We start from the raw sequence: 23,588 nt of genomic DNA on the forward strand, positions 1-23,588 counted from the left end.
ATGCAGACATTTTAATTTTTTCAGTAATGGTTAAGCACATCCATATCGGATGATGACATAATGGTTACCCTATTTTCAGGGCTGACAGAAAGGGTAGAGGGGGGCAGGGGGGTAATATCAACACAGCTAATATCAAAAAAGAGACGACCATTTTTGACAAATGTAAATGTACTCTGTGGGACTGTAAATGTAAATGTACTCTGACATTATACTAACAGACACCATCAGTACACAGCCAGTGGAGGTTTTGCACAGGGTGTTAGTGATCCCTGTACTAATAAAGGCATTAGACATGTAGGAATACAACAAACAAGGTCACGCTCATCAACAAAAGGAATTTTCAGAAAAGTTAATGAACATGATTTATATCTAAGTGACCCAGAAAGAGTATCCTCCATTTCTGAGCCTGACTTGGCTCTTGGTGACTCCTCAAATGTTTCTAACTCTGTCACAGATGAACATGCTCCATATAGGCTTCCGGTTGAGACACGGACAAGATGGCAGCATAAAGAAGGCTCTCCCGTTCAATTACGTTCTTAAAGTCCCTCAAAACGCCCTAGCGCCCTCTATTGGCCAGCCGATATCTATCAATATCTACCGCCACTGGAAGCAGGTTGAGGCAGAGAGCGGAGTAACACGTGTAAGTAAAATATATGTGTGTGGTTACTATCGGTAAATCTAGTATAGCTTTCTAAAATATTCAGTAAAGGAAATATCTTCCCCAACCAGATCCACCGAACCTTGAAAGACCTGTAGCCCCTGAAGTTACACGTCTGCTGCTATTTGCCGAAGGCAACGTCTCGGTGAGTTCTACTGAGATGCTACGGTGTTATTGAAACGTGTATGAAACGTGCTGTGCTGATAAAAAGAGACTATCAACTTAGTTATCAAGTTAGACTGACTGAAATGATGTGATAACGTCCTAAACGTTAGCATTATCAACCGTTAGCTTGTTAACATTAGCCACGCTATTACCCTCTATTACCCTCTACCCTTAGTAATTGCAGGGTGATGACTGCCTTGTTATGATGATACCCACTGACAGATGGCAACACGACATATTTACAAACACGAAACTGATTAGCTACCGTATCTGACAAGACTGTCCTGTAGTTGTTCATGTGACTGTTGTTCTAGTGTTTTAGTTTGTCTTTCTATGTGTCTAAATAATGTGTCTAGCTAGAATCTGGCTAGCTAACATTAGTGTAAGACAGTCAAGGCTCAGAACATTTTGATCTTTGTGGTTTCTGGTCGGCCACTCCATTTAACGTATTGTAGTCCTTCATTGAAAAACAAGGACACTACACTTACCATCATTTGATAGAGGATGGAAGGAAAATTCTGTGACGTGGTGATTAAAGTCAATGGCATCGACTTCAACGCACACAAGAATATCCTTTGCGGCTGCAGTCCATATTTCCGGTGAGTGTCTTAACTTTGTGGGGATGTGGCCATGATGGATGGCAGGGATTCACTTGGCATGGATCCAAAGGATAATCAGAAGAAAATAGCCAGATCCTACAAGAGCTTACACATTGTTCTTTGTGGCAGCAATGATACATTCTATAAAAGATAGCATGCAACTATTGATTCATAATATTTGTGTACCCCTCTTTATATTGTCATATACTTGCAGAGGGTGTTTATTATATAGCTGTGCTGTATTGAAAAGAGTATTGAGAAAATCAGGTACAGTATGGATGATTCCTGACCATCATATCCCTCCTCTCTAAACCCTGACCCACAGAGCTCTCTTCACAATTGTCTGGAACAAAAAGCGGGTGTACAATATTCCTGGTGTGTCACCGGACATGATGCGTCTCATTATTGAGTATGCCTACACACGCTCTGTGCCTGTCACTGACGAGAATGTGGAGCAGCTTCTGGTGGCTGCAGATCAGTTCTCTGTCATGGGCATTGTGCAAGCCTGCTCTGACTACCTAGAGGCCCAGCTGTGCCCGGAGAACTGCATTGGCATCTGTACGTTTGCAGACTTCTACTCCTGCTATGAACTGAGGCGCAGGTCCTCTCTCTTCATCCTGCATCACTTTAAGGAGATGGTGCGTAGCTCCAAGGAGTTCCTAGAACTCTCGCTGTGGCAGTTTCGTGACATCATTGAGAAGGACGACCTGAATGTGAAGCAGGAAGATGTAGTGTTTGAGGCCATCCTGTGCTGGATTGGCCATTCTCCTCAAGACCGCAAAGCCCAGATCTCGGTGCTGTTGCCTAAGGTGACTGAGAGTTGGACAACACACGTAACACGTAAATGTTTGATGCATTTCATAAAGGCTGCCGACTGCATTCTGTGTCCATATCTGTCTGTGTCTGTTTGCTTAGGTACGCATGGCCTTGATGACAGCAGACTACTTCATGAACAATGTCAAGAATAATCCACTGGTGAGAGCCAATGATGACTGCAAGCCCATCATCATCAACGCACTGAAGGCCATGTTCAGCTCTGACAGCAGCAACCCTCTGACCCGCCCTCGCCTGCCCTATGCCATCTTACTGGCCATCGGTGGTTGGTGTGGTGGCAGCCCCACCAATGGCATTGAGGCGTATGATGCACGGGCTGACCGATGGGTCAATGTGACTGAGGAGAGCGCACGGGCCTACCACGGTGCTGCCTACCTCAATGGTTTTGTGTACTGCGTGGGAGGCTTTGACGACTTCAGTAGTGTGCGCAAGTTCAACCCAGTCACACACACTTGGCACCAAGTGGCACCCATGCACTCACGGCGCTGCTACGTCAGTGTGGCTGTGCTAGGTGGCTGCATCTACGCCATGGGCGGCTTTGATGGCTATGTGCGACTCAACACTGCTGAGCGCTATGAGCCTGAGACCAACCAGTGGACACTCATCTCACCCATGCATGAGCAGAGAAGTGATGCCAGTGCCACCACACTTTTTGGAAAGGTAAGTGGAATAGGTAAGACTAACTGTACCTGGAACACAACTTAATAACTATTGTACAATTAATCTATTAAAAAGCCAGGATGGATGAATTTACAAGTTGCCTTAACTCTAGGTATACATATGTGGTGGTAACAATCGGAATGAGCGGCTGTGTACAGCAGAGTGCTTCAACCCTGAGACCAACCAATGGACTCTGATCGCCCCCATGAGAAGCCGCCGCATTGGGTTGGGGGTCATCGCCTATGGGGAGCAGGTCTATGCGGTGAGACCTACATAAAAATACACAATAAATCTATGCTCAAGTTCTGATATTCTGTTATTGACCCACATTTCTCCTATCCTCTCTTAGGTGGGCGGCTTTGATGGAGCCAACTGTCTGCGACACGCAGAGTGCTACAATCCCCAGACCAACACCTGGCGCGCAGTTCCCACCATGTTGAACCCACGGAGCAACTTTGGCATCGAGGTGGTGGATGATCTTCTGTTTGTGGTGGGCGGCTTCACTGGCACAGGTACCTGCAATGTGGAGTGCTACGATGAGAAGACAGATGAGTGGCATGACGCCCATGACATGGGCATCTTCCGCAGTGGCGTTAGCTGCTGTGTGGTGCACGGACTACCCAATGTGCTCGAGTATGCTGCCCCGCGAGATACCCTGCAGAACCCCCGGGAGGAGCTCAAACTGTCCACCTCCAATAGCATCCTTACTGTCTGACACCATATCTACCCACCATTACCCCCCATCCCTACATGACCCGGTCCTGCCCACTGCAGTCCATCTGGGCAGAGACAGAAACCATCCAAATAAATCCTTCAAGTGCCCATGGAAATCACATAACATTTCTGTCTTTCTTATTGCTTCTATCAGGCCGGGTGGTACAATAATTTTTCTACAATGAACGTATAAGGGAGGCTTTAATTGAATGCTAGTTTGCAATCATGTCTTAACTTTGCTGGGCAAGCCCATGCCCATTAATGTCCATCAATACGTGTATATCTGACGTCTACATGTAAATACCCTCCAAACAAAAGACGAATGTTATCGTTTGCCTTGAAAGATGCATACACATATTGGGCTACACAACAATCATGTAGATTAGCTATCCATTTCAACCCCACATTCAAGACAGATCAGGCATCAAGGTTATATTTAAAAAGTTACTTTGTTGCCCCCTAGTGGGTATTGAATGCAATATGTCATCTGTACAGTTATGTGCTGCTGAACTATGAGTGCGGATAATGATATTGTCAATGGGACTCCATCTTGGAGGACAGTAACTATCCTGTTTATTTGTTTATATATTGTTAGATGTTGAAATGATTGTCAACCCTGTTGCAGATTACTGGACTGATCTGGCTAATCTGCCAGTGGTCGCTATTGCACCTACATCACAGAATTGACTTGGTGTGGTCAACTTCATTATCTGGCAGCGACTAGAGGCCTTTCTTTCCTGACATCTTACCATTTCAATCATGTCCTTTGAGCATTATTGCTTTATGCCCATAGTACGTCAAATCCAATTTGTATGAAAACAAAACAAGCATCTAAAAAGGTCCAGGGTCAGAGTTTCTGAACTCAAACCAAACCTAACTACCTCATCTGTATAAATTATTGACTTGGTGTGGTCAACTTCATTATCTGGCAGATATGCTATTAGTGGAAGATGGGTCATGGTCATGTGTGATTACAACACAGTGGGTATTTCTCTCCTCCAGACTCCCTTAGTGTTCTGCTGCCTCTGTCATCACAGTCTTGTTCTCTTTGGACTGCAAGAACTTCAATAAGATAAGTACAGCATCATGACTGTCTCAAATACCCAATGTGACCAACTCTTATGAGCATACACTGCTGCCCTCTGGTGGTCAGAGTGGGATTGATGTAACCAGCAGTTACTACTCATAGTTCTACTCATCACGAGAGCTACACTGCCACTACACACTACACCATGCACACTACACACTACACCCTGCACACTGCACACAAGGGAGAGGGGACATCTGTACATCCAACAACTCAGGGAAAACACACCACTGTCCAACTGCATGTGTGTAGGCTTGATCTTAGTGGAACATCAAAACCTTTGAGTTTGAGTGTATGAAGCTTGATCTGTGTAACAATGCATCATGACATGTTGATCTATCATCTTTGAGCCTTTGGTGTTCAGTGTGATCTCCCTGAGACTAGTTTACACAGTAAATACAGTGTGCATTGAACTACAGTACATCTACATTCCTATGTCTAACATTAATCTGGTTATGAATGAAGTATCTATAATCATCATCATCAATATCATCATCTTCATGGTAAATGCCCTCCAGAGACTCTTCTCTTACCCCATGGCTTCAACATCCCCAGAGAGACTAATTTTAGAGGCAGTGGTCCCCTCCTCTCTCTCCCCAGAGAGACTCATTTTAGAGCCAGGGGTCTCCTCCACTCTCTCCTCAAAGGACCTCTTGCTGTAAACCTGAACAATGAACACACGCAGCACATTAAAGGAGACCAAAGTTAAAAACTGTGAAGTGAGAAACTACAGCATAGGAAAGGGACATGAAAGTATGCTGATACTGTATATACAGTATCTCTCTCTCCTGAAGCTAACAAGGGATATTTACAATGTCTCTCTATAACCCTAAAAGTTAACTTTGATCACACAAGCCCATTTTTACATAAATAAGACATACAGTAAACCAACTAATTGACCCTTCATAGAGGAGTGTATTCAACAGTATTCTGTCAGTCTTATAGCTCTGCTGATTGGTCAATAGTGACCTTTGTAAAGACTGTTGACTAGTCTAGACACAGTCATTATTATCTATTATTATCTAGGGCCTCATGTAGTTGAACCTACTAGATCACAGTCAGCTGGACAAAATCAGGTTGAGGCTTTCTTAACAGGCTGGTCACATACAGTTGGCTACTGTAGTATGTTAGGGCTACATCATTTTGTGAGATGATACAAAGGCATGCAAGTTTATTCAAATCATATTAAACAGTGAAAAACTATGAAAAACACCAACTTACGGTTATGATCTGTCTCCCACATCAGTGCTCAGCTCTCTGTCTTGCTCCTCACTGATACAGCTCTCCCCTGTATGAACTAGTCTGTCCACATTGTATCACCTCATTGTGTCTGTCTGTATGTATGTATGTATGTATGTCTGTATGTATGTATGTATGTATGTATGTATGTATGTATGTATGTATGTATGTATGTCTGAGACACATGACAGGCTGACAGCTATCACACTTAATGTGTCACCATGGGAGGGCTGGGGCAAGATATTTCTCATCCAATGAAATGATTGTGTGTGAAAACACAGGTGGTTCAAACACAGATACAACCCCCAAAAATAAATAAACTTTTGCCAGTTATAAATTCTCATTTCAACATTATTCTTTTTAATGACGTTTTTTTCTTCTCCAAGTATTTGGTCATTTAAACATTTAAAAGAATTGAGTATACATGATCGCAACAATAAAGAACTTATAGGGATAGGAGGATGGAACTAGAATACTTTGCACATATCAGACCCTCTGGAGCTCTTCCTGGTTCACTGCTTCTCAGGAGGCTGTGTCTCTGGTCGTCGTGGTAACGTTGTGTGTCGTCACAGGGTGACCAGTTCTGGTCGCCGTGGTAACGCTGCGTTGACACCAGAGTCTCCCAGACGGGGGGGGGGGGGGCGAGGTGTCTAAGGTCATGACACCTCGGAGACTTGGAACCTCAGAGTGAAAGGTAACCGAGGCTTCCCATTGGTGGATTCTGACACCCTCTGAGTCAGAAACTCGGGTATCATCTTTGTACAACGAGTTTCCAAATGAGACATTTCAAAGTGGTAATTCAGACACACGTCGTGAACGCACCATGAGTGTTCCTCCAACAGTCTGTGTCTCCTGGCAACAACTCTCTCCAGTTACAACATCCAGGAATTCTGGAAAAGGCAAAAAATAACAATCATTTCAGTCCCAAGCCAGGTACATCCTGGAGGGGGCAGGGTAGAGAGGATATTTTAGTTTTCTTGTTGTTGTTGTTGTTGTTGTTTTTGCAGTAGAGTGTTCTAGAAGCAGTAAGAACAGTAAGTGGAAGTCATGCCAGTGTCACGAACAGTCCCATCATCCCTAGGGAGGGAAAGGGGGGGGGGGGGGGGGGGGGGGGGGGGCTTCAGGGTTGCTCCCATCTCCTCCACCTCGATCAGTCCCTCCGTACATCCTTCAGACGCCTGCGATGGAGGTCAGTTTGTCTGTCTGTGCGTCTGTGTGTCTGTCTGTCTCTCTAGGTCTGTCTGTCTGTCTGTCAGTCTGCCTGTTTGTCTGTCTGTCTCTCTCTGTGTGTGTGTGTGTGTGTGTGTGTGTGTCTGTCTGTGTGTCTGTCTGCCTGTGTGTCTGTCTCGCTACCTATCTGTCTGCCTGTCAGTCTGTCTGTCTGTCTGTCTGCCTGACTCTGTCTGTCAGTCTGTCTGTCTGTCTCTGTCTGTCTGTATAAGTGTCTCTCTGTCAGTCTGTCTGTCTGTCTGTCTCTCTCTGTCCATCTGTTTGTCTCTCTGCCTGTGTCTGCCTATCTGTCTGTCTGTCTGTCTGTCTGTCTGTCTGTCTGTCTGTCTGTCAGACGCTAGTGATGGAGGCCAGGGTCGGGGGCTTGGTCAGCTTGTCCTTCTGCGCGGAAGCAGGGGGTTGTGGGTTAGCGCGGAAGTTGAAGGGCGGGCCGACGCTGGTCAGGTGACCGGGGATCATGTGACGGGGGCTCAGGACTGCAGAGTTCTGACGTCTGTTATTCTCCGTCATGATGCTGGAGGTGTTGGAGGCAAGGCTTTCACGAGTCCTGGAGGAGGGGGAGGGGTTGGAGGGAGGAGGGTGAGAGGAGGGGAGGGAGGAGGGGAGGGAGGAGGGGAGGGGTGGGAGAAGGGGAGGGTGGGAGGAGAGGGTGGAGGAGAGGGGTGGGTGGAGGAGAGGGGTTGGTGGGAGAGGTAGGAGGGGAGGAGAGGGTTCAAACTGTTAACTTTTAAAAAGCAGTTAGTCTGCCTTTAAGAACAGTTTTTTTTGTAAATAACAATACGTGTACAATACACAATGTCAACTTATCTTCTCTTACCTAATGCAGACATTTTAATTTTTTCAGTAATGGTTAAGCACATCCATATCGGATGATGACATAATGGTTACCCTATTTTCAGGGCTGACAGAAAGGGTAGAGGGGGGCAGGGGGGTAATATCAACACAGCTAATATCAAAAAAGAGACGACCATTTTTGACAAATGTAAATGTACTCTGTGGGACTGTAAATGTAAATGTACTCTGACATTATACTAACAGACACCATCAGTACACAGCCAGTGGAGGTTTTGCACAGGGTGTTAGTGATCCCTGTACTAATAAAGGCATTAGACATGTAGGAATACAACAAACAAGGTCACGCTCATCAACAAAAGGAATTTTCAGAAAAGTTAATGAACATGATTTATATCTAAGTGACCCAGAAAGAGTATCCTCCATTTCTGAGCCTGACTTGGCTCTTGGTGACTCCTCAAATGTTTCTAACTCTGTCACAGATGAACATGCTCCATATAGGCTTCCGGTTGAGACACGGACAAGATGGCAGCATAAAGAAGGCTCTCCCGTTCAATTACGTTCTTAAAGTCCCTCAAAACGCCCTAGCGCCCTCTATTGGCCAGCCGATATCTATCAATATCTACCGCCACTGGAAGCAGACATATTGAGGCAGAGAACGGAGTAACACGTGTAAGTAAAATATATGTGTGTGGTTACTATCGGTAAATCTAGTATAGCTTTCTAAAATATTCAGTAAAGGAAATATCTTCCCCAACCAGATCCACCGAACCTTGAAAGACCTGTAGCCCCTGAAGTTACACGTCTGCTGCTATTTGCCGAAGGCAAAGTCTCGGTGAGTTCTACTGAGATGCTACGGTGTTATTGAAACGTGTATGAAACGTGCTGTGCTGATAAAAAGAGACTATCAACTTAGTTATCAAGTTAGACTGACTGAAATGATGTGATAACGTCCTAAACGTTAGCATTATCAACCGTTAGCTTGTTAACATTAGCCACGCTATTACCCTCTATTACCCTCTACCCTTAGTAATTGCAGGGTGATGACTGCCTTGTTATGATGATACCCACTGACAGATGGCAACACGACATATTTACAAACACGAAACTGATTAGCTACCGTATCTGACAAGACTGTCCTGTAGTTGTTCATGTGACTGTTGTTCTAGTGTTTTAGTTTGTCTTTCTATGTGTCTAAATAATGTGTCTAGCTAGAATCTGGCTAGCTAACATTAGTGTAAGACAGTCAAGGCTCAGAACATTTTGATCTTTGTGGTTTCTGGTCGGCCACTCCATTTAACGTATTGTAGTCCTTCATTGAAAAACAAGGACAATACACTTACCATCATTTGATAGAGGATGGAAGGAAAATTCTGTGACGTGGTGATTAAAGTCAATGGCATCGACTTCAACGCACACAAGAATATCCTTTGCGGCTGCAGTCCATATTTCCGGTGAGTGTCTTAACTTTGTGGGGATGTGGCCATGATGGATGGCAGGGATTCACTTGGCATGGATCCAAAGGATAATCAGAAGAAAATAGCCAGATCCTACAAGAGCTTACACATTGTTCTTTGTGGCAGCAATGATACATTCTATAAAAGATAGCATGCAACTATTGATTCATAATATTTGTGTACCCCTCTTTATATTGTCATATACTTGCAGAGGGTGTTTATTATATAGCTGTGCTGTATTGAAAAGAGTATTGAGAAAATCTGGTACAGTATATGCATGATTCCTGACCATCATATCCCTCCTCTCTAAACCCTGACCCACAGAGCTCTCTTCACAATTGTCTGGAACAAAAAGCGGGTGTACAATATTCCTGGTGTGTCACCGGACATGATGCGTCTCATTATTGAGTATGCCTACACACGCTCTGTGCCTGTCACTGACGAGAATGTGGAGCAGCTTCTGGTGGCTGCAGATCAGTTCTCTGTCATGGGCATTGTGCAAGCCTGCTCTGACTACCTAGAGGCCCAGCTGTGCCCGGAGAACTGCATTGGCATCTGTAAGTTTGCAGACTTCTACTGCTGCTATGAGCTGAGGCGCAGGTCCTCTCTCTTCATCCTGCATCACTTTAAGGAGATGGTGCGTAGCTCCGAGGAGTTCCTAGAACTCTCGCTGTGGCAGTTTCGTGACATCATTGAGAAGGACGACCTGAATGTGAAGCAGGAAGATGTAGTGTTTGAGGCCATCCTGTGCTGGATTGGCCATTCTCCTCAAGACCGCGAAGCCCAGATCTCGGTGCTGTTGCCTAAGGTGACTGAGAGTTGGACAACACACGTAACACGTAAATGTTTGATGCATTTCATAAAGGCTGCCGACTGCATTCTGTGTCCATATCTGTCTGTGTCTGTTTGCTTAGGTACGCATGGCCTTGATGACAGCAGACTACTTCATGAACAATGTGAAGAATAATCCACTGGTGAGAGCCAATGATGACTGCAAGCCCATCATCATCAACGCACTGAAGGCCATGTTCAGCTCTGACAGCAGCAACCCTCTGACCCGCCCTCGCCTGCCCTATGCCATCTTACTGGCCATCGGTGGTTGTTGTGGTAGCAGCCCCACCAATGGCATTGAGGCGTATGATGCACGGGCTGACCGATGGGTCAATGTGACTCAGGAGAGCGCACGGGCCTACCACGGTGCTGCCTACCTCAATGGTTTTGTGTACTGCGTGGGAGGCTTTGACGATGTTGTCGACGTTGACTACTTCAGTAGTGTGCGCAAGTTCAACCCAGTCACACACACTTGGCACCAAGTGGCACCCATGCACTCACGGCGCTGCTGGGTCAGTGTGGCTGTGCTGGGTGGCTGCATCTACGCCATGGGCGGCTTTGATGGCTATGTGCGACACAACACTGCTGAGCGCTATGAGCCTGAGACCAACCAGTGGACACTCATCTCACCCATGCATGAGCAGAGAAGTGATGCCAGTGCCACCACACTTTTTGGAAAGGTAAGTGGAATAGGTAAGACTAACTGTACCTGGAACACAACTTGATAACTATTGTACAATGAATCTATTAAAAAGCCAGGATGGATGAATTTACAAGTTGCCTTAACTCTAGGTATACATATGTGGTGGTTCCAATGGGAATGAGCGGCTGTGTACAGCAGAGTGCTTCAACCCTGAGACCAACCAATGGACTCTGATCGCCCCCATGAGAAGACGACGTTGTGGGTTGGGGGTCATCGCCTTTGGGGAGCAGGTCTATGCGGTGAGACCTACATAAAAATACACAATAAATCTATGCTCAAGTTCTGATATTCTGTTATTGACCCACATTTCTCCTATCCTCTCTTAGGTGGGCGGCTTTGATGGAGCCAACCGTCTGCGACACGCAGAGTGCTACAATCCCCAGACCAACACCTGGCGCGCAGTTCCCACCATGTTGAACCCACGGAGCAACTTTGGCATCGAGGTGGTGGATGATCTTCTGTTTGTGGTGGGCGGCTTCACTGGCACAGATACCTGCAATGTGGAGTGCTACGATGAGAAGACAGATGAGTGGCATGACGCCCATGACATGGGCATCTTCCGCAGAGGCGTTAGCTGCTGTGTGGTGCACGGACTACCCAATGTGCTCGAGTATGCTGCCCCGCGAGATACCCTGCAGAACCCCCGGGAGGAGCTCAAACTGTCCACCTCCAATAGCATCCTTACTGTCTGACACCATATCTACCCACCATTACCCCCCATCCCTACATGACCCGGTCCTGCCCACTGCAGTCCATCTGGGCAGAGACAGAAACCATCCAAATAAATCCTTCAAGTGCCCATGGAAATCACATAACATTTCTGTCTTTCTTATTGCTTCTATCAGGCCGGGTGGTACAATAATTTTTCTACAATGAACGTATAAGGGAGGCTTTAATTGAATGCTAGTTTGCAATCATGTCTTAACTTTGCTGGGCAAGCCCATGCCCATTAATGTCCATCAATACGTGTATATCTGACGTCTACATGTAAATACCCTCCAAACAAAAGACGAATGTTATCGTTTGCCTTGAAAGATGCATACACATATTGGGCTACACAACAATCATGTAGATTAGCTATCCATTTCAACCCCACATTCAAGACAGATCAGGCATCAAGGTTATATTTAAAAAGTTACTTTGTTGCCCCCTAGTGGGTATTGAATGCAATATGTCATCTGTACAGTTATGTGCTGCTGAACTATGAGTGCGGATAATGATATTGTCAATGGGACTCCATCTTGGAGGACAGTAACTATCCTGTTTATTTGTTTATATATTGTTAGATGTTGAAATGATTGTCAACCCTGTTGCAGATTACTGGACTGATCTGGCTAATCTGCCAGTGGTCGCTATTGCACCTACATCACAGAATTGACTTGGTGTGGTCAACTTCATTATCTGGCAGCGACTAGAGGCCTTTCTTTCCTGACATCTTACCATTTCAATCATGTCCTTTGAGCATTATTGCTTTATGCCCATAGTACGTCAAATCCAATTTGTATGAAAACAAAACAAGCATCTAAAAAGGTCCAGGGTCAGAGTTTCTGAACTCAAACCAAACCTAACTACCTCATCTGTATAAATTATTGATATGTATTTTGTGTGTTTCATAACAGCTGTGTTACTGTGTGTGTGTGTGTGTGTGTGTGTGCGTGCGTGCGTGCGTGCGTGCGTGCGTGCGTGCGTGTGTGTGTGTGTGTGTGTGCGCGCGCGTATGCATGTGTGTGCGTGTGTGTTTTGTGTGAAAAAGGGACAACATCATTGACAAAGTGATGGAGCGCTATTCTCACAGCAGGAGGAAGCAGGAGGACAATTTCAAAAAGTTCAGGTGAAACATGAAAATGAACACACTCAAAAGCAGACCCTAAATCTAAAATGTCAAATACCACACATGATTAAAGTTCAAGGGGTCATATCCGTTTTACCTCTAAAAGAATGGGAAACAAAACCATGTTGAAGTGGAAGTGTGCTTCAAAGCAAAACTGACAATGGAAACATATTTACTTCTTTATGCTATTAGTGGAAGATGGGTCATGGTCATGTGTGATTACAACACAGTGGGTATTTCTCTCCTCAAGACTCCCTTAGTGTCCTGCCTCTGTCATCACAGTCTTGTTCTCTTTGGACTCGAGAACTTCAATAAGATAAGTACAGCATCATGGCTCAAATACCCAATGTGACGAACTCTTATGAGCATACACTGCTGCCCTCTGGTGGTCAGAGTGGGATTGATGTAACCAGCAGGGCTCAAACTGGGGATCTCTCCCCTGGATGACCTAAGATTCTACCATTAGGACATCCATTTGGACTGGCAGGGCTACTCATCACGAGAGCTACACTGCCACTACACACTACACCATGCACACTACACACTACACCCTGCACACTGCACACAAGGGAGAGGGGACATCTGTACATCCAACAACTCAGGGAAAACACACCACTGTCCAACTGCATGTGTGTAGGCTTGATCTTAGTGGAACATCAAAACCTTTGAGTTTGAGTGTATGAAGCTTGATCTGTGTAACAATGCATCATGACATGTTGATCTATCATCTTTGAGCCTTTGGTGTTCAGTGTGATCTCCCTGAGACTAGTTTACACAGTAAATACAGTGTGCATTGAACTACAGTACATCTACATTCCTATGTCTAACATTAATCTGGTTATGAATGAAGTATCTATAATCATCATCATCATCAATATCATCATCTTCATGGTAAATGCCCTCCAGAGACTCTTCTCTTACCCCATGGCTTCAACATCCCCAGAGAGACTAATTTTAGAGGCAGTGGTCCCCTCCTCTCTCTCCCCAGAGAGACTCATTTTAGAGCCAGGGGTCTCCTCCACTCTCTCCTCAAAGGACCTCTTGCTGTAAACCTGAACAATGAACACACGCAGCACATTAAAGGAGACCAAAGTTAAAAACTGTGAAGTGAGAAACTACAGCATAGGAAAGGGACATGAAAGTATGCTGATACTGTATATACAGTATCTCTCTCTCCTGAAGCTAACAAGGGATATTTACAATGTCTCTCTATAACCCTAAAAGTTAACTTTGATCACACAAGCCCATTTTTACATAAAAAAGACATACAGTAAACCAACTAATTGACCCTTCATAGAGGAGTGTATTCAACAGTCTTCTGTCAGTCTTATAGCTCTGCTGATTGGTCAATAGTGACCTTTGTAAAGACTGTTGACTAGTCTAGACACAGTCATTATTATCTATTATTATCTAGGGCCTCATGTAGTTGAACCTACTAGATCACAGTCAGCTGCACAAAATCAGGTTGAGGCTTTCTTAACAGGCTGGTCACATACAGTTGGCTACTGTAGTATGTTAGGGCTACATCATTTTGTGAGATGATACAAAGGCATGCAAGTTTATTCAAATCATATTAAACAGTGAAAAACTATGAAAAACACCAACTTACGGTTATGATCTGTCTCCCACATCAGTGCTCAGCTCTCTGTCTTGCTCCTCACTGATACAGCTCTCCCCTGTATGAACTAGTCTGTCCCATTGTATCACCTCATTGTGTCTGTCTGTCTGTATGTATGTATGTATGTATGTATGTATGTATGTATGTATGTATGTATGTATGTATGTATGTATGTATGTATGTATGTATGTATGTATGTATGTATGTATGTATGTCTGAGACACATGACAGGCTGACAGCTATCACACTTAATGTGTCACCATGGGAGGGGTGGGGCAAGATATTTCTCATCCAATGAAATGATTGTGTGTGAAAACACAGGTGGTTCAAACACAGATACAACCCCCAAAAATAAATAAACGTTTGCCAGTCATAAATTCTCATTTCAACATCTTTTTAATGACGTTTTTTTCTTCTCCAAGTATTTGGTCATTTAAACATTTAAAAGAATTGAGTATACATGATCGCAACAATAAAGAACTTATAGGGATAGGAGGATGGAACTAGAATACTTTGCACATATCAGAGACCCTCTGGAGCTCTTCCTGGTTCACTGCTTCTCAGGAGGCTGTGTCTCTGGTCGTCGTGGTAACGTTGTGTGTCGTCACAGGGTGACCAGTTCTGGTCGCCGTGGTAACGCTGCGTTGACACCAGAGTCTCCCAGACGGGGGGGGGGCGAGGTGTCTAAGGTCATGACACCTCGGAGACTTGGAACCTCAGAGTGAAAGGTAACCGAGGCTTCCCATTGGTGGATTCTGACACCCTCTGAGTCAGAAACTCGGGTATCATCTTTGTACAACGAGTTTCCAAATGAGACATTTCAAAGTGGTAATTCAGACACACGTCGTGAACGCACCATGAGTGTTCCTCCAACAGTCTGTGTCTCCTGGCAACAACTCTCTCCAGTTACAACATCCAGGAATTCTGGAAAAGGCAAAAAATAACAATCATTTCAGTCCCAAGCCAGGTACATCCTGGAGGGGGCAGGGTAGAGAGGATATTTTAGTTTTCTTGTTGTTGTTGTTGTTGTTGTTGTTGTTGTTGTTGTTTTTGCAGTAGAGTGTTCTAGAAGCAGTAAGAACAGTAAGTGGAAGTCATGCCAGTGTCACGAACAGTCCCATCATCCCTAGGGAGGGAAAGGGGGGGCTTCAGGGTTGCTCCCATCTCCTCCACCTCGATCAGTCCCTCCGTACATCCATCAGACGCCTGCGATGGAGGTCAGTTTGTCTGTCTGTGCGTCTGTGTGTCTGTCTGTCTCTCTAGGTCTGTCTGTCTGTCTGTCAGTCTGCCTGTTTGTCTGTCTGTCTCTCTGTGTGTGTGTGTGTGTGTGTGTGTGTGTCTGTCTGTGTGTCTGTCTGCCTGTGTGTCTGTCTCGCTACCTATCTGTCTGCCTGTCAGTCTGTCTGTCTGTCTGTCTGCCTGACTCTGTCTGTCAGTCTGTCTGTCTGTCTCTGTCTGTCTGTATGCGTGTCTCTCTGTCAGTCTGTCTGTCTGTCTGTCTCTCTCTGTCCATCTGTTTGTCTCTCTGCCTGTGTCTGCCTATCTGTCTGTCTGTCTGTCTGTCTGTCTGTCTGTCTGTCTGTCTGTCAGACGCTAGTGATGGAGGCCAGGGTCGGGGGCTTGGTCAGCTTGTCCTTCTGCGCGGAAGCAGGGGGTTGTGGGTTAGCGCGGAAGTTGAAGGGCGGGCCGACGCTGGTCAGGTGACCGGGGATCATGTGACGGGGGCTCAGGATTGCAGAGTTCTGACGTCTGTTATTCTCCGTCATGATGCTGGAGGTGTTGGAGGCAAGGCTCTCACGAGTCCTGGAGGAGGGGGAGGGGTTGGAGGGAGGAGGGTGAGAGGAGGGGAGGGAGGAGGGTGAGAGGAGGGGAGGGAGGAGGGGAGGGGTGGGAGAAGGGGAGGGTGGGAGGAGAGGGTGGAGGAGAGGGGTGGGTGGAGGAGAGGGGTTGGTGGGAGAGGTAGGAGGGGAGGAGAGGGTTCAAACTGTTAACTTTTAAAAAGCAGTTAGTCTGCCTTTAAGAACAGTTTTTTTTGTAAATAACAATACGTGTACAATACACAATGTCAACTTATCTTCTCTTACCTAATGCAGACATTTTAATTTTTTCAGTAATGGTTAAGCACATCCATATCGGATGATGACATAATGGTTACCCTATTTTCAGGGCTGACAGAAAGGGTAGAGGGGGGCAGGGGGGTAATATCAACACAGCTAATATCAAAAAAGAGACGACCATTTTTGACAAATGTAAATGTACTCTGTGGGACTGTAAATGTAAATGTACTCTGACATTATACTAACAGACACCATCAGTACACAGCCAGTGGAGGTTTTGCACAGGGTGTTAGTGATCCCTGTACTAATAAAGGCATTAGACATGTAGGAATACAACAAACAAGGTCACGCTCATCAACAAAAGGAATTTTCAGAAAAGTTAATGAACATGATTTATATCTAAGTGACCCAGAAAGAGTATCCTCCATTTCTGAGCCTGACTTGGCTCTTGGTGACTCCTCAAATGTTTCTAACTCTGTCACAGATGAACATGCTCCATATAGGCTTCCGGTTGAGACACGGACAAGATGGCAGCATAAAGAAGGCTCTCCCGTTCAATTACGTTCTTAAAGTCCCTCAAAACGCCCTAGCGCCCTCTATTGGCCAGCCGATATCTATCAATATCTACCGCCACTGGAAGCAGACATGTTGAGGCAGAGAACGGAGTAACACGTGTAAGTAAAATATATGTGTGTGGTTACTATCGGTAAATCTAGTATAGCTTTCTAAAATATTCAGTAAAGGAAATATCTTCCCCAACCAGATCCACCGAACCTTGAAAGACCTGTAGCCCCTGAAGTTACACGTCTGCTGCTATTTGCCGAAGGCAACGTCTCGGTGAGTTCTACTGAGATGCTACGGTGTTATTGAAACGTGTATGAAACGTGCTGTGCTGATAAAAAGAGACTATCAACTTAGTTATCAAGTTAGACTGACTGAAATGATGTGATAACGTCCTAAACGTTAGCATTATCAACCGTTAGCTTGTTAACATTAGCCACGCTATTACCCTCTATTACCCTCTACCCTTAGTAATTGCAGGGTGATGACTGCCTTGTTATGATGATACCCACTGACAGATGGCAACACGACATATTTACAAACACGAAACTGATTAGCTACCGTATCTGACAAGACTGTCCTGTAGTTGTTCATGTGACTGTTGTTCTAGTGTTTTAGTTTGTCTTTCTATGTGTCTAAATAATGTGTCTAGCTAGAATCTGGCTAGCTAACATTAGTGTAAGACAGTCAAGGCTCAGAACATTTTGATCTTTGTGGTTTCTGGTCGGCCACTCCATTTAACGTATTGTAGTCTTTCATTGAAAAACAAGGACACTACACTTACCATCATTTGATAGAGGATGGAAGGAAAATTCTGTGACGTGGTGATTAAAGTCAATGGCATCGACTTCAACGCACACAAGAATATCCTTTGCGGCTGCAGTCCTTATTTCCGGTGAGTGTCTTAACTTTGTGGGGATGTGGCCATGATGGATGGCAGGGATTCACTTGGCATGGATCCAAAGGATAATCAGAAGAAAATAGCCAGATCCTACAAGAGCTTACACATTGTTCTTTGTGGCAGCAATGATACATTCTATAAAAGATAGCATGCAACTATTGATTCATAATATTTGTGTACCCCTCTTTATATTGTCATATACTTGCAGAGGGTGTTTATTATATAGCTGTGCTGTATTGAAAAGAGTATTGAGAAAATCTGGTACAGTATATGGATGATTCCTGACCATCATATCCCTCCTCTCTAAACCCTGACCCACAGAGCTCTCTTCACAATTGTCTGGAACAACATAGAAAAGCGGGTGTACAATATTCCTGGTGTGTCACCGGACATGATGCGTCTCATTATTGAGTATGCCTACACACGCTCTGTGCCTGTCACTGACGAGAATGTGGAGCAGCTTCTGGTGGCTGCAGATCAGTTCTCTGTCATGGGCATTGTGCAAGCCTGCTCTGACTACCTAGAGGCCCAGCTGTGCCCGGAGAACTGCATTGGCATCTGTACGTTTGCAGACTTCTACTCCTGCTATGAGTTGAGGCGCAGGTCCTCTCTCTTCATCCTGCATCACTTTAAGGAGATGGTGCGTAGCTCCGAGGAGTTCCTAGAACTCTCGCTGTGGCAGTTTCGTGACATCATTGAGAAGGACGACCTGAATGTGAAGCAGGAAGATGTAGTGTTTGAGGCCATCCTGTGCTGGATTGGCCATTCTCCTCAAGACCGCGAAGCCCAGATCTCGGTGCTGTTGCCTAAGGTGACTGAGAGTTGGACAACACACGTAACACGTAAATGTTTGATGCATTTCATAAAGGCTGCCGACTGCATTCTGTGTCCATATCTGTCTGTGTCTGTTTGCTTAGGTACGCATGGCCTTGATGACAGCAGACTACTTCATGAACAATGTGAAGAATAATCCACTGGTGAGAGCCAATGATGACTGCAAGCCCATCATCATCAACGCACTGAAGGCCATGTTCAGCTCTGACAGCAGCAACCCTCTGACCCGCCCTCGCCTGCCCTATGCCATCTTACTGGCCATCGGTGGTTGGTGTGGTGGCATCCTCACCAATGGCATTGAGGCGTATGATGCACGGGCTGACCGATGGGTCAATGTGACTCGAGAGGAGGAGAGCGCACGGGCCTTTCACGGTGCTGCCTACCTCAATGGTTTTGTGTACTGCGTGGGAGGCTTTTACGACGTTGACTACTCCAGTAGTGTGCGCAAGTTCAACCCAGTCACACACACTTGGCACCAAGTGGCACCCATGCACTCACGGCGCTGCTACGTCAGTGTGGCTGTGCTGGGTGGCTGCATCTACGCCATGGGCGGCTTTGATGGCTATGTGCGACTCAACACTGCTGAGTGCTATGAGCCTGAGACCAACCAGTGGACACTCATCTCACCCATGCATGAGCAGAGAAGTGATGCCAGTGCCACCACACTTTTTGGAAAGGTAAGTGGAATAGGTAAGACTAACTGTACCTGGAACACAACTTGATAACTATTGTACAATGAATCTATTAAAAAGCCAGGATGGATGAATTTACAAGTTGCCTTAACTCTAGGTATACATATGTGGTGGTTCCAATGGGAATGAGCGGCTGTGTACAGCAGAGTGCTTCAACCCTGAGACCAACCAATGGACTCTGATCGCCCCCATGAGAAGACGACGTTGTGGGTTGGGGGTCATCGCCTATGGGGAGCAGGTCTATGCGGTGAGACCTACATAAAAATACACAATAAATCTATGCTCAAGTTCTGATATTCTGTTATTGACCCACATTTCTCCTATCCTCTCTTAGGTGGGCGGCTTTGATGGAGCCAACTGTCTGCGACACGCAGAGTGCTACAATCCCCAGACCAACACCTGGCGCGCAGTTCCCACCATGTTGAACCCACGGAGCAACTTTGGCATCGAGGTGGTGGATGATCTTCTGTTTGTGGTGGGCGGTTCACTGTGGTTCACTGGCACAGATACCTGCAATGTGGAGTGCTACGATGAGAAGACAGATGAGTGGCATGACGCCCATGACATGGGCATCCTCCGCAGTGCCGTTAGCTGCTGTGTGGTGCACGGACTACCCAATGTGCTCGAGTATGCTGCCCCGCGAGATACCCTGCAGAACCCCCGGGAGGAGCTCAAACTGTCCACCTCCAATAGCATCCTTACTGTCTGACACCATATCTACCCACCATTACCCCCCATCCCTACATGACCCGGTCCTGCCCACTGCAGTCCATCTGGGCAGAGACAGAAACCATCCAAATAAATCCTTCAAGTGCCCATGGAAATCACATAACATTTCTGTCTTTCTTATTGCTTCTATCAGGCCGGGTGGTACAATAATTTTTCTACAATGAACGTATAAGGGAGGCTTTAATTGAATGCTAGTTTGCAATCATGTCTTAACTTTGCTGGGCAAGCCCATGCCCATTAATGTCCATCAATACGTGTATATCTGACGTCTACATGTAAATACCCTCCAAACAAAAGACGAATGTTATCGTTTGCCTTGAAAGATGCATACACATATTGGGCTACACAACAATCATGTAGATTAGCTATCCATTTCAACCCCACATTCAAGACAGATCAGGCATCAAGGTTATATTTAAAAAGTTACTTTGTTGCCCCCTAGTGGGTATTGAATGCAATATGTCATCTGTACAGTTATGTTATGTGCTGCTGAACTATGAGTGCGGATAATGATATTGTCAATGGGACTCCATCTTGGAGGACAGTAACTATCCTGTTTATTTGTTTATATATTGTTAGATGTTGAAATGATTGTCAACCCTGTTGCAGATTACTGGACTGATCTGGCTAATCTGCCAGTGGTCGCTATTGCACCTACATCACAGAATTGACTTGGTGTGGTCAACTTCATTATCTGGCAGCGACTAGAGGCCTTTCTTTCCTGACATCTTACCATTTCAATCATGTCCTTTGAGCATTATTGCTTTATGCCCATAGTACGTCAAATCCAATTTGTATGAAAACAAAACAAGCATCTAAAAAGGTCCAGGGTCAGAGTTTCTGAACTCAAACCAAACCTAACTACCTCATCTGTATAAATTATTGATATGTATTTTGTGTGTTTCATAACAGCTGTGTTACTGTGTGTGTGTGTGTGCGTGCGTGCGTGTGTGTGTGTGTGTGTGTGTGTGTGTGTGTGCGCGCGTATGCATGTGTGTGTGTGTGCGTGTGTGTTTTGTGTGGAAAAGGGACAACATCATTGACAAAGTGATGGAGCGCTATTCTCACAGCAGGAGGAAGCAGGAGGACAATTTCAAAAAGTTCAGGTGAAACATGAAAATAAACACACTCAAAAGCAGACCCTAAATCTAAAATGTCAAATACCACACATGATTAAAGTTCAAGGGGTCATATCCGTTTTACCTCTAAAAGAATGGGAAACAAAACCATGTTGAAGTGGAAGTGTGCTTCAAAGCAAAACTGACAATGGAAACATATTTACTTCTTTATGCTATTAGTGGAAGATGGGTCATGGTCATGTGTGATTACAACACAGTGGGTATTTCTCTCCTCAAGACTCCCTTAGTGTCCTGCCTCTGTCATCACAGTCTTGTTCTCTTTGGACTGCAAGAACTTAAATAAGATAAGTACAGCATCATGGCCCAATGTGACGAACTCTTATGAGCATACACTGCTGCCCTCTGGTGGTCAGAGTGGGATTGATGTAACCAGCAGGGCTCAAACTGGGGATCTCTCCCCTGGATGACCTAAGATTCTACCATTAGGACATCCATTTGGACTGGCAGGGCTACTCATCACGAGAGCTACACTGCCACTACACACTACACCATGCACACTACACCCTGCACACTGCACACAAGGGAGAGGGGACATCTGTACATCCAACAACTCAGGGAAAACACACCACTGTCCAACTGCATGTGTGTAGGCTTGATCTTAGTGGAACATCAAAACCTTTGAGTTTGAGTGTATGAAGCTTGATCTGTGTAACAATGCATCATGACATGTTGATCTATCATCTTTGAGCCTTTGGTGTTCAGTGTGATCTCCCTGAGACTAGTTTACACAGTAAATACAGTGTGCATTGAACTACAGTACATCTACATTCCTATGTCTAACATTAATCTGGTTATGAATGAAGTATCTATAATCATCATCATCAATATCATCATCTTCATGGTAAATGCCCTCCAGAGACTCTTCTCTTACCCCATGGCTTCAACATCCCCAGAGAGACTAATTTTAGAGGCAGTGGTCCCCTCCTCTCTCTCCCCAGAGAGACTCATTTTAGAGCCAGGGGTCTCCTCCACTCTCTCCTCAAAGGACCTCTTGCTGTAAACCTGAACAATGAACACACGCAGCACATTAAAGGAGACCAAAGTTAAAAACTGTGAAGTGAGAAACTACAGCAGGGGTCCCCAAACTACGGCCCGCGGGCCGAACACGGCCCACCCCCACACTTGGACCGGCCCTTTGAACAACGTCGCCCCCACACACTCTCAACAATGCCAGAAACATATTTTGAAAATTTTAATTTAAATATATGTTTTAATCATATCATATCTGTATTTGATATTAAAGGTTGGCTTTCAAATTAAAATTTCCCTTAGTTATAAACTATTTTCATTAATAACATTATTAGTTAGTTTCACCCGCCCACAGAATGCGGATCTATAGCAGGTGCACGCTAGCTAGAACGAAAATTCAGAGAGATGAAAAATGGCCAAACAGTTGGTAAAGAGAAAAGTTGATTCAGAATGCAGGGTATTTAACCAACAGTGCACAAGTGATTATTATTGTTAAAGGCAAAGAAGTTTGTCAATAAATGTATGAATGTGATCGCGGAGGAGGTGTGTCCCGCAGTGAGTCTGTCCGCAAGTTGGCACCAGATGAATTGAAACAATGGGGGATTAGATAATGTAGATGCCCAGCTGCAGGAGAAAACTAAATAATTTGTTCATAATATGTGTCAAGCAGGGTTTTTCCTGCATAGAGAATTATGAGGCGGCCGCCTCCGTCATATTTCTTGCCGCCTCCAGCTCTCAACAAAACTCTGACGGTCGTATTTTCTACGGTGGGTTTCTGTGATTTCTAACTGCAATTGCGGCATTGCGCCGACGTGGTGGCGGGGGCGCTGTTTCGCAAATAAGTTAGCTTTCGTTTTTGCTAGCGAAATAGCTGATAGTATGTTGACTGCTCAAGGAGAATACATATTTGAAAGTACAGAATGCCCGAGAGCCTTATAATGCATTATATTACATTATATTTTGATCATCTGGTGCCTGAATATTGTGTTTTCCTTTACATAAATAATGACATTTCCACCATAAATTGATGCAGAAAGGTCACAAATTGGTGCATATCAATTCACCAGAATGCAAGACATTAAGTCTTGAGTGATGCTCGTTTAAGGACCCCCAGACAGCCCTGCTTCATGGGTCCCCCCGTGTATGATGAGGGTCCTCCCTCATGTATCAGACTGTAAAACTGATTATATTTCATTGACATATCACTATAGGTATAAATTCCATCCAAATTCAACTGTTTAGACTTTGTTTGCATCCACCAGTGCTCTCCTGCGCGCAATTGCTTTGC

General features: G+C 45.1%; 2 protein-coding genes across 2 annotated transcripts; both read left to right on the top strand.

The window, feature by feature from the left end:
- Positions 1-1,811: 1,811 nt before the first annotated feature.
- On the top strand, positions 1,812-11,661 carry LOC308160774 (uncharacterized protein; the record flags this gene model as incomplete). Its single annotated transcript, XM_080534715.1, has 8 exons — positions 1,812-2,231; positions 2,338-2,916; positions 3,029-3,178; positions 3,266-3,600; positions 9,760-10,243; positions 10,350-10,946; positions 11,059-11,208; positions 11,296-11,661. The coding sequence occupies 8 exons, from the start codon at positions 1,812-1,814 to the stop codon at positions 11,659-11,661; spliced, it is 3,081 nt and encodes a 1,026-aa protein (XP_080390841.1).
- Positions 11,662-18,328: 6,667 nt separating this feature from the next.
- Positions 18,329-20,172, top strand: LOC308160775 (kelch-like protein 10; the record flags this gene model as incomplete). The annotated part of the gene is made up of 4 exons (XM_080534716.1): positions 18,329-18,748; positions 18,855-19,448; positions 19,561-19,710; positions 19,798-20,172. 4 exons carry the CDS (start codon positions 18,329-18,331, stop codon positions 20,170-20,172), a joined length of 1,539 nt encoding a protein of 512 aa, XP_080390842.1.
- Positions 20,173-23,588: the final 3,416 nt, after the last annotated feature.

This window comes from Nansenia antarctica (genome assembly GCF_963989245.1).
Source record: "Nansenia antarctica genome assembly, chromosome: 6".
Taxonomy (NCBI): Eukaryota; Metazoa; Chordata; class Actinopteri; order Argentiniformes; family Microstomatidae; genus Nansenia; species Nansenia antarctica.